At 37.1% G+C, this 12,483-nt stretch overlaps 1 protein-coding gene across 2 annotated transcripts in view; it reads left to right on the top strand.

Moving 5' to 3' along the window:
• The window catches only part of agbl4 (AGBL carboxypeptidase 4), a 549,929-nt gene that overhangs the window by 511,800 nt on the left and 25,646 nt on the right, over positions 1-12,483 (top strand). The window contains exon 10 of one of the 2 annotated variants that reach the window (XM_065248476.1): positions 10,047-10,199. The exons of the other annotated variant lie outside the window; for it this stretch is intronic. Within the exon in view, the coding sequence (XP_065104548.1) occupies positions 10,047-10,199 (153 nt within the window). The remainder of the gene's footprint in view (positions 1-10,046; positions 10,200-12,483) is intronic. 2 annotated transcript variants of the gene reach the window in all.

The raw sequence follows: 12,483 nt of genomic DNA, 5'->3' as shown, positions 1-12,483 counted from the left end.
TATCTAGCTTATTTTGCTAAGTTTTACGGCACAAAACAAGCCACAGTAATCGGTTATTTCTTTATGTTGTGCGTCACGAAACAAGCCTGTGTTTAGGCACATTTTTAACACCCCATTGATGCACGTTCTCGCCTTCAATCCATCTCTTTGAACGTTAACGTCACCTGAGCGTTTTTTAAACCAAAACAATTTGCCGTATTACACTCTCGAGTGAACACTGGTCAGGTGGGAAAATGACTCAGAGTTACTAATGCAAGTGTATATAATCTGTCCGTAAGCACAGAGTGTTTGTTTAGCAAAAGGGAAAGAGAGCGAGAGAGCGGGTGAAAGAATGAAGAAAACAAATGGACCCATCTCCTGCGTAAAACACTGCTTTTCCAGCCCATTTATCACGAAGGGAGAGGGATTCTTTTGGATTGGCTGATTACCTCCATCATTCATCATGGCCCTGATATCCCCACCAATCTGACAACAGCATTTTGGATAATTTGTTAAAGATGACAAAAGGGCTGATATTGCCATGGTTCATTTCTGACCTTTTTAATATTAGAAAATTAATTTTCCGTCTGAAACAAATGTATTAGATCCTGTCAGGCTGTACAGATGAATATTGCACCTTGAAACCCACCACCCCACCCCTGCTTGTGTATTTATATTTTACCTCGGGTGTGCACGCGCCATTGTGTGTGGTTCTGAAAGTGTCAGAAAGCAGTCTTGTAAGCGAACGAGAGAGAGAAAAGATGGATTGAGAGTTTGAGACGTCCTCTGGTGTCAGATGTACCAAGGTTTACGGGCAATTTACGTCCATCAACACTTCCTGGATCCAGGTTTCCATCATCTAACGTGGGGTGAATCTCTGAACTTTCTGTTTTTGTTTTTCTCTTGTTTTTAAGAGTGTCTTTATAAGACAAGTCAAACACACACACTCATATGTGACCCTGGACCACAAAACCACACACATAATGTGACCCTGGACCACAAAAACAGTAAGATGAGTATATTTGTAGCAATAGGTAACAATACATTGTATGGGTCAAAATTATACATGCCAAAAAATCATTACGATATTAAGTGAAGATCATGTTTCATGAAGATATTTTGTAAATTTCCTACCGTAAATATGTAAAACATTAATTTATCATTAGTAATATGTGTTGCTAAGGACTTCATTTGGACAACTTTAAAGGCAATTTTAAAACCCTCAGATTTCAGATTTTCAAATAGTTGTTGGCCAAATATTGTCCTGTCCTGTCCTGACATACCATACATCAATGGGAAGCTTATTTACTCTGCTTTCAGATACAGTATATAAATCTGAAAATATTGTAATATTTAAAATTTTTTTTTACAAAAATGTACCCTTATGAACAGTGTCCAGGGTCACATTTATAAGGTAGGGGAGAGCGGGGCACAACCTAACACTTTTTGGTTTTGGCTCAATCATTAAAAACATATTTGAGTTTAATTAATTATATTTTTACACAAGCAACACACACATCTCTACTATAAATCAACATTTGAAGTTTGTTTCTAGTACTTTCAATTCTTGGAGAATTACACCAAACGTGACAGAAGTGCAAATGTTACAACTTACCCCATAGGTGGGGTTAATTGTAACAGGCATTGGGTTTGTTGTAACACACTTGCTAAAAATTAAGTTTGCAGGCAAATATTTTAATACTATTTTGTCTATATACTTGAAGTGGATATTGTTTATATATCTGTCTATAATAGACAGACAGGTATCTACACTGTTCATCCCTCACCTAACCAAAGTTCAATCATAAGTGGATACAAATGTCTAAATATGTTATATGTGATCCAGTCTGAAAAAAACATACTAAAGTCTCAAAATCTAATTCTGGGATAATGAAAATCAAAGTCTGATTTTAGCCATTTATTTCATTATAATTTTAATTTTTGACATGACCTTATTCAATCAATATTAAAGATATGAACAAAATACATTTTGACATACAATTTTTGATAAGACAGGCACATTTATTTTGTTGGCAGCCAGCAATCATTAGTGTGTTGCCTATCTAAAACAACGGCAAGAATTATGCTAATGTTAGCTCTTTTTTAAATCATTAGTGCTGAAGGGTTAGTTGTAACACAGCGTTACAATTAACCCCGCTGGGTGAAAATATTTTCAAGCCTACCAAAAAACTGCTAAGAGCTGCAGACATATTTCAAAACGATGCTATGTTTTAGTCAACAAGACATTGATTAATATGACATAGCATTGGATTTGGTATCTTACACACCCAACTCAGAAACCGAAAAAAACATATGATGAATAAATTTACTTAATGACACCAAAACACTTGTTCATCAATAACTCTCTGGAAAAACATTATACCTTTCCATAAATTTGCAGGAGACCATCTTTTGGCAGTGTGAAAAAATACAGGGAAAACGAATCGTTCAACCCTGTGCAACAATGTAAACGGTCCGTGTTACAATTAACCCCACGTTAGTTTGTGCCCCATGCCACCCCTAATATTCTAGTGTTTGTTCAGAGATGTGTATGATTTTGTAAGTAAAATATCCATATTTTAAACTATATTATAACTAGCTTCTGGTAACTTCGCTATCTTGGACGATTCACGAGAGTCACTGCACAACGTATATATGGCAGCGAACGCTCGTCGCTCACTAAGCTAAAACTCTCTTGTGAATCACGATTGGATATTTTTCTTACAAAATCGCATTGATTACCTGCAAAAGACAGAAGGATCATATGTTCGACACTCCTGCTTTAATCTATACACACTCTAATACTGCGTTTACACCAGCCGCGGTAGAGGCGTGAAGCGCGAGTGATTTCAATGTTAAGTCAATGTGAAGACGCGTTGACGCGAATGGTGCGAATTGATCGCCTGGCGTGGTATGCGTGAATGGTGCTTTTTGTGTATTTTGCGTTTGACGCAAATTAGCGACTGATGCCCGAGTTGAAAAATTTGAACTTTGGCGGATTTTTGTGCCGCATTAACCAATCAGTAACCTACTTGCTGCTGTGGCGGCAGCCCCGCCCGGAGTCACTCGTTCAGCATTAAGGCTTGATATTGTCCGTGAGCAGTCACCTGGAGCTATACGACACAAGTTCTTATTTCTATAGAGACAGGAATAAAAAGGACCTCGCTTTGAAGAGTGTCAGTGAGCACATTTGGCAACCTGGTAAGTTGTAAATACACATTTCACGTTTGAGTTACGTGACGTTTATCGACCCACGCCGTTTATCGACCCGCGCCGTTTATTTCCCCCCATAGAACAAATACAAACTGGTAACTCTCTCGATAAATGCACAATCAAAATCAGCCATCTTGCAAACAGACAACCGCATAGCACTTGCCCCTCCCACAGGAAGCAGATTTCGCCTCTGACGCGCATCAAATGCTTGCTTTTTCCGCACGTCTACTTCACTTTAGACGCGCGCGGTAGACGCGATTTTGACGCCTCAAATGCGTTTGGTGTAAATGCAGCATAAAAATGGCTGGGTTAGTTTTGACCCATGTTGGGTAAAAATTGGACAGAACAAACCGCTGGGTTAAAATTGACCCAGTGTTGGGTTGTTTAACCCAACTACTTGGTTATTGTTAACCATGGTTGCATAACAACAACCCAACCTTAGGTCATTTTTAACCCACCATTTGCTTTTTCAATATTTACCCAACATGGGTAAAAAAACAGACATTTTTAGAGTGCAGAAGTTTAATTTTCATGTGAAACTGTTCCTTTAAGTAACATTTGGGTTAAAAAGGAAGTATAGCTTTGCACCATTCCTTGTAAAGGTAGGAAGTTGGGTGAAATCTGTTGCACTGTAGGCTGCCTTTGCCTAACATGGAAAGCATCTGAAAAGCTATAGTTGAAAAGCTGTTATAATCTCTATAACTCTCTGAAGAACTTCTCAAACATATCACACACCCCTTTTATATTCCCTTTTCATCTTTCATTTTGGATGTAAGTGCTTTTTGACCTCAGCCAGAATACATTTCCCATTCCTGAACTGTAGTTCGACTCGCATTTCGATTCCTTTTATATTCTCGCTCGGCTGCTGAGGGTGAACAAACTTGGGAGCGTGCGGAATCGGTTGTATCCTCTTTTCATAGGTATTGCTGATGCTAGAGCTTTGTGGTTAAATACATCAGCTCCTAATCCTGCTTAAATCAGCACCATTTCCTAATTCATACAGATAAGCAAAGCATTTATGGGCCTTAACAGCCCAGACTAATTACTATTCCTTAGATAAGTGCTCATGGCACTAAATTCTTTTGACCTTCCATTTCTTCTCAAAGCAGCATTTACCTTCCATCCTACAGTACCTTACATCCTGCAGCCTGGCAGCGAGTGCGATGGGTATTGATTCCCTTTTTTATATGTGCTTGAATATTCCACACGTCAACACTCAATTTATGCTCCATTTTCATATTCCTAATTTCATAATTGCACTTAATTGCTTAATTACAAATTCAAATGAACAAATCTGGAGGTCAGAGACGCATGCTAATTCAACAATCAATCAGAGTTAACTTAGCCGAGTATTGTCCACCTTTGATTGACAGCACATTAAGGCTGTGTGATTGGCTGTCTGTTTGTTGACATTGAAGGGACTGTACTTTCCTGTCGCCGACGACCTTGTTATTGCGTTCGCGGAAAACCGAGTTAGAAACGAGATTCAATAGGGACTTAATTTTTTACCTTGAAAGGTGAGATTTTAATACCACAGGAATAGGCTTTTTTTCATATTGTATGCTCAGCAGTATGATAGAAGAAAGCTGTTCCCAGATCAGTGCTAAAAGGTCACTTCTACCCGCAGGTAGTGAATAGTTCCTGCAGAATGGAGAATTTCATTTCCGCTCTTAATTATGTTGTTAACGGAGCAAAGCGAGTAAACGAACCTTGCTTAAGGAACACAACACTTCATGCGTGTAGTGCCATTACACAGCATGTAAACTTAAGCATCTCTTTGAGACAAAGAAAAGGTCAAGTGTGTGTGTGCTTGGTGTGTGTCCGCGCGTGTACCTGGTAATTATCACGTTGTGGGAACCAATTGTCCCCACAAAGATGGGAATACCAGTATTTTTGTGACCTTGTGGGGACATTTTGAGGTCCCCATGAGGAAACAAGCTTATAAATCAAACAGAATGATGTTTATTGAAAGTTTCTGCCACATGCATAAATGTAAATGAAAACAATGATAAAACAGAAATAGCAAATTTAAAATATAAACAAAATTAAACATTTATAACAATGACCCTGCTGAGTCCAAGAGAGGCGGGTTTTTATCTAATCATTCAGATAATTTTTGGAAGTAAATAATGACAGAATTTTTGAGTGAACTATCCCTTTAATATCAAACAACAATACATTCAAGTTTTCTCCTTCAAATTGTACTGTTTAATATACAGTGTTTCAAATTTTTTAACTTTTTTTTGACAACAGTCCATTAAATGTCATTCGTTCAATTAGGTAATTTTTAATGCAAAGATGACATTGTTTGAGGTGTCTTTTTTATGACAACTTAACATAACCAATACATCATAACTTGTCATGACAACTTGACATCACCAAGACAACATAACTGAACATTTTTTACTAGTGATACAAATTGATTTTGTCATTAAAATGTCATTAAGAGTTAATATTCTGTCGTATAGTTTTATAAAAGTGTCATGAATATTTTTCTTGACCTCAACTACAGTGGGACAAATATAATTTGTCATTGAAATGTCATTAAGTGTTAATTCTCTGTCATAAAGTTTTATAACAGCGTCATGAATATTTTTCTTGACCTCAACTACAGTGGTACAAATATAATTTGTCATTATAATGTCATTAAGTGTTAATACTCTGTCAAATAGTTTTATAACAGAGTCATGAATATTCTTCAGTTTATGATGTTTTTTAAGTTACCTCCATTTGTTTAACAAATAAAATCAATCATTCAATGATAATAATAATAATGAAAATTGATAAAATTATATTTTATTGCATTTGGAGAACAATTCACCTAAAATTAAATGAAAACAGTGCAATAATGGATTAACCCATGCAGCGTTGGGTCTATATCGCTGCAAAGTTAATTACATTAAATTAATTAAATATTTTATTGTTTTTTCTTCTGTCAGAAAATTTCAGAACCCTCTGTGTGAGGAAGAACGAGTTCTGTTAGTTGTCAGTTTTTTATGTATTGTGCACATACATAAAGTTAAGTATAATCTTTTGACGTGTCTTTTGCATTTCCTTAAGGTATTTAAAATTATTTGACAGAGTATTAACACTTAATGACATTTAAATAACAGTTTAATGTAATGTCAACCCATAAAGCTAGGTAGTTTCTTAAGTTTGATAATAATTCTGCTATGTCATGTTTATGACAGATTTATGACAAGTTATAATCTATTGGTTAATGTCAAGTTGTCATAACAAACACAATTCAAACAATGTCATATTTGCATTGTAAGAATGACATTGAACAAATGACACTTAATGACAATTGTCATAAATGTGCATAAAATCTCCATGTTCATGACAGGTGTCATGTCAGTCTTACGAACACCCCTTCAAGTAAAATGTTACCAAATTTAACATTTATTATACATATCAACATTTATTATATTCATTTTATTAGTTTTAGCTTTATTTTAGTTTGTTCGATTTAGTTATTTACTGTAGATTTTGTATATTTATTGTATTGTAGATTTAATTTTATTAAAATTTAAGGAAACATTTCTTAGAATTTAGTTTTTGTTATTAATATGTTTTCAAGTTGTATATGATTTGATAAGGATTATTACATTGTCTGGGAACCCCTACACTGTCTGAGCAACCATAAGCATGTCTCTCTATCTCTCTTTTTCTCTCTCTCTCCTCTTTTTCGTCTGTGTGTTGTTTCTATCTTTTCCTTGTGGGCTCCATCCATCAGCCTGGCATGCGTACAGCCGCCCCACTCACAGCCACCATATTTCACCGGCTGCCATCAGAGGCCTGACAGCCCTGCGCTCACAAGGAAATTGCTTTGGCTGTGAGCAGAATTTCAAGCACCGGGTGCTGCCCGGTCCGCCCCCATCTCTCTCTCTCTCTCTCTCTCTCTCTCTCTCTCTCTCTCTCTCTCTCTCTCTCTCTCCTCTCTCTCTCTCTCTCTCTCTCTCTCTCTCTCTCTCTCTCTCTCTCTCTCTCTCTCTCTCTCTCTCTCTCTCTCTCTCTCTCTCTCTCTCCCTCACTTCTGCTTTACCTCCTCCTGGCAATCCGCAGGAATCGAGGTGCGCTTTGGAATGTCTAATGAAGAGAGAAGGTTTGGCACAGATGTGGTGTAGATAGAGATAGCAAGCGAGAGAGGGAGGGGTCAAAGGGTAAAGGAGTGGGGCCTATTATGCCTGCATCTGATGCGTTCAATGTACACAATAGATAAAGAGAGATAAAGAGGTAACCTCAGACAAAATGGCCATTACTTTGTCTCTCAATGGATACACCTAGCGGGATGCCCTTTCTGATGCTTTATCATTGAAGTGCTGTGACTCCCTCAATCTCTCTCTCTTTCTCACCCGCTCGCAAAAACGCACACATTTCCACATGCGCACCGCTGCGGCGCATCAAACAGCACATCAACACCTCGTTCCGCTCGACAGCGTGATGCTCCTTCAACACAAAACAACACACGAGTGTCTCTCTCATCATCTTGCCAAGCACAAGCTTAATGATGTGGCAGCCATGATGGAGCTGCGTACGGAGTGGCAGTTTCCCACACTGCAGTGCTGCGAGGCTGAAACTGAGAGAACAGAGAGCCAAAATGGCGCGTGGGCTGCACAAGAGAGGGGCGTATCTAAAGAGCAGTTCCCTTTATCACTAGCAGCGACACTTTCACAACCGTGGTCTTTTGAAGGGTGAAGGCACTTTTTCACACATTTTCGCTCCACTTATTCTTTTTGCTTTCATAGTTTGTACACTTTCCAGGCTTTCTTTCTCTTTTGTCTCTTTGTTTGCAATGTCACCCGAATACCTAGACTATTTGTTTTTGCTGACAAATATTATTGTATGGTCCTTGTTCTTGGTCCATATTAATCATTTATTTTGCATTAAACGCCCGAACCGCAGCCCCCGGATGAGGCGGTGAGGCGTGTCTGCATCGCCTGCTGACTCAGGAACATGAATTAATCCCTCTAAACCTTGGCAGTTGTGACAGCTGTTCTATAAAACACCCAGGAGTGTCGTTGCTCTTTTCGCAGGATTGGGATGAATAATGCTGCGCTTATTTTTGCAGTCTGAGCATCAGTGATGTGAAACCACAGCATAGTTTGATAGTTTAACTTTTAAGATGTTTGCTGCATTTTCTGTTTATTTTGTACGGTCAGTCGGTCTGTTCTTAAAGAATAGTTTTCCCTGATTGTTGAATATTCACCCTGTAAAAATCTGTCATCATTTATGCATCCTCATGTCATTCCAAACACTTTCTGTTTGACTTTCTGTCTTTTATGAAACTTTCTGTCTTTTTTGTATGGTGAATGCATATGGGGTGCATCCCAATTTGAAGGCGGCATCCTATAAAGGTCGTATTCGAAGGCCAGTGGCCCCATCGCCCCTCTACGATTGCTGTCCCAATTCAAAGGCTCCTTCAGATGTGCCCTTTGTTTCATGTAAAAGATTCAATGCGTCTATGACGTCTAGGTATTTTAAAAGAAACATTCGCAACTGTAGTTAAAAAAAACTGTATATTTTGTCAATTAAAGGGCCTTGTCACTCTTTTCCTATTATTAATGATGTTTTAACTCATTCCTCGCCAGCCATTTTTTTTTTAAAGTTGCCCACCAGCATTTTTTGTGATTTTCTCAAAAGTTTCACAAAATGCCTTCCAGGAAAATTTTCTCCTAAAAATATATAAACATACAAATATATCAAATGAAAGAACAGACCCTCTGCTTTCGAACAAACAATAAACAAACAAACAGGGGGAACAAGTTTTATCCTATCTATATTTTTTCTCTGCTTATAAACTCTTAAATATGTGTATTTTTCTGAAATAATTGCATTTTTGTGAGGAATTTTGTTAGAGATCAGATTAAGAACCATTATCAAAACATACACATAGTTTAAAAATAATAAAAATCACGTTTTGGCATCAGTTTTTTATAAATTGGGTAAATGGATAATCTGGTGGATAATCGCGGTATTACAGATTAACATAAACACTTTTTTTAATGCAAATGTTTTCTCTTTATTGACGAGATAACTCGTCAATGGCGGGGAAGGGGTTTATGATGTGAATTAATATTATTGCTGTAGTACTGTGCATGTCGCGTTTTACTGTTGTATATTTCTAAGGTTGGTAAATTTAACATATTGCCTGGTAGTTAATTTTGCCTCAATGCTTTATTTTTTCTAAAATTAAATAGAAAGTCTGGCTTCATATTTGTTTTGAAAAGTCTGAAACGTCTCTGTCGCTGTGTCCTGCTGACAGGTGTGATGGGTGGGACCAGCAGGGGATGTAATTCCCTTCATACCTTCATAGACTTGACCGTCTCTTTCAAGTTGCTTCGTGGACTTCGGAGGCTGCATCCTTTGACCACCAGATTCCATCCTTCACAGTCTGTGCTGTGCTTCGAAGGATCCAGCCTTCGAATTGGGATGCACCCACAGTGGTCACAGCTGCCAAGCTCCACTACTGTGCAAAAGTCATAGGCCAACATCATGCCACAATTAGATTTGTTGCTTTTGCAATGTTTAAGTGATCATATAATTGTTGTGATCATATATAATGCATTTGGAAGATGCTTTTATCAACTTTATTTAATTTATCCTTTTTTTATCAGTATGTGTGTTACCTGGGAATCAAACCCGTGACCTTTGCGATGCAAACGCATAACTCTACCAATTTAGCTACAGAAACACTTACAGATATAACAAAAATATTGATTTCAATTCAAATCTTGAAAGTTTTATTTACTTATGTTCAGATACAAGCTTGACCAGGTACCAGGTGTGTGATGTCATCAGTGACATTAAACCCTTTTAGTTCTCTGATCTCTTTGACTTTCTCTGATTCACAGAAAGTGAGTTTGGAGTTCTACATCGATGTCCACGCCCACTCCACCATGATGAATGGCTTCATGTACGGTAATGTGTTTGAGGAAGAGGAGAGGGGGCAGAGACAGGCAGTTTTTCCTCGGCTACTGTGCCAGAACGCACCTGACTTTTCTCTTGTGAGTCTCAGGACGTACTGAATCTAATATAGTGTTCCCTTGCACTTCTGCACACTAGACATACTGCTGACTTAGGGAGCACCTGTTTTTTATTAATTATAAATGCAGCCTAGAATTACTATTGTAAACCTTAATATACCAACTGAGCCCTTATATAAAAGTTATGTTGCAGTAGTTATACAGTGAGGGTATGGGTATATATACAGTGGTACTGAATGATTACCATATTCAGGCGCAGTGGGATCTACATTATACTTTAGAGCACTTTAAAATAAAAAATACTATGCCTTTTGTTTTTACTGTATTGCCTTTCATATTTTCTCCTGCACAAAAAGGCAATACAAAAACTATAAACTATATATCATAAAATTGTTTTTAAATTGCTTTATGGTCTACTTAAATATTAGACTCACATGCCAACTTAAATTAGAATATGTGATCATGTCTTTAAAATCCGTATAAAGTCTCATAATCTAATACTGAAATGAGGAGCATCAAAGTTTGACTTCATTTTAGTGTTAAATCTTAAATCTTTGACTTCAAGGATGAGTCAATTTTCTTAAAAAAAAATCTGATAATTTACTCACCACCATCTCATCCAAAATGTTGATGTCTTTCTTTTTTCAGTCGAGACGAAATTATGTTTTTGAGAAAAACATTCTAGGATTTTTCTCATTTTAATGGACTTTAATGGACCCCAACACTTAACAGTTTTAATGCAGTTTAATATTGCAGTTTCAAAGGATTCTAAACGATCCCAAACGAGGTGTAAGGGTCTTATTTAGCGAAACAATTGTCATTTTTGGCTAGAAAAATTAAAATATGCACTTTTAAACCTCTCGTCTCCCTCTGGTCGTGTGGGTAAACACAGTGTTTACACGTGTGTAAAAAGATGACCGTTCCAACATTGTTGTATGTCGATTGTCGAATGATACTAATTTATGTCTTTGTGTCAGTTTGTTGTATAAAATGGTCCGCAAATGAGCGTTTCATATATGTGACCTTTCGACGTAATTATGCAATTACCTGGTTGCGTTGGCGAGTCAAACAGAAGGAGGAAGAAGACAAGTTGCCTTTTAAAAGTGCATATTTTATTTTTCATGTCAAAAATGACAATTGCTTTGCTAGATAAGACCCATATGCCTTGTTTGGGATCATTTAGAGTCCTTTGAAACTGCGATTTTAAACTGCATTAAAACTGTTAAGTGTTGGGGTCCATTAAAGTCCATTAAAATGAGAAAAATCCTGGAAGGTTTTCCTCAAAAAACATAATTTTTCTCGACTGAACAAAGAAAGACATCAACATTTTGGATGACATGGTGGTGAGTAAATTAACTGGATTTTTTTTTTTAAGAAAATTGACTAATCCTTTAACCTTTCTTAGATTTAAAGATATCAAGAATTTATTTTTACAGAATGATGTTTACATTATGTAGGATTATTTTATGTAAACAACAGTAAATCACAAAAAAATATATATTTTTTGGACTGGGTCACGTTAAAACACATCTTGCTTTTAATGATACCTTAAAACATTTTAATTATCTGATGTATCCATGACAGGATCCTTATATTCCTCAGCAATGGAAAATCATTGGTTGAATTTCATCACAGTCAGCCGTTCAGCTCATAACTCTATACTCATTAGCAAACGACCATTGAAAAAGCATTATTGGTATTTTCTCAAAAAATTCAATAGGCTCCATAAATTAGCACATTTTTCGTTTCCAAGATGAAGCGGATCAACCTGGGCTATTTTTTTCCAGGGGATGGCAAGTAACCTTTTCAATTGTGCAGAGCAAGACAATAAGCAGACTCAATATTGCTGATGAGGTGTCTATAAGAGGGGGCATTTGCCACACCAAAGCTCTTTTGGATGAGCCGGGAACAGCATGCCGATGAGCGTGCGCTGATATTCGACTGTGAAGATGCATGAGCCTTACGCACGCCCGCACCTTCATGGTGTTATTGCGTCTGCTCGTCTGAACGAACTTCTATATCTGAGGCTCTTTCTCATTTTTTCACTTGACAGCTGTATTAATGAGTAATTTCCACACAGTTTTCACTGTCAAAGTGGGACAGTTTGAATTAAGATGATATGTTGGCTTTGTTCGCTTTGTTTGTTACAAATGTGCCTCTGTTTTATTCATCGTCTGCATTCAGTGGAATCATTTGGATGGATGTTGTTGTGTTGCTTATTGAAGCTTTTCCACTCATTCAGTATTTTTATTCTGTTCATCTATACATCACAATGTTTTAATGTCATTGGTTTTCTCATTATGAT

This window comes from Paramisgurnus dabryanus, chromosome 11 (genome assembly GCF_030506205.2).
Source record: "Paramisgurnus dabryanus chromosome 11, PD_genome_1.1, whole genome shotgun sequence".
NCBI classification, from domain to species: Eukaryota; Metazoa; Chordata; class Actinopteri; order Cypriniformes; family Cobitidae; genus Paramisgurnus; species Paramisgurnus dabryanus.
This window is presented reverse-complemented; position numbering and strand designations above follow the sequence as displayed.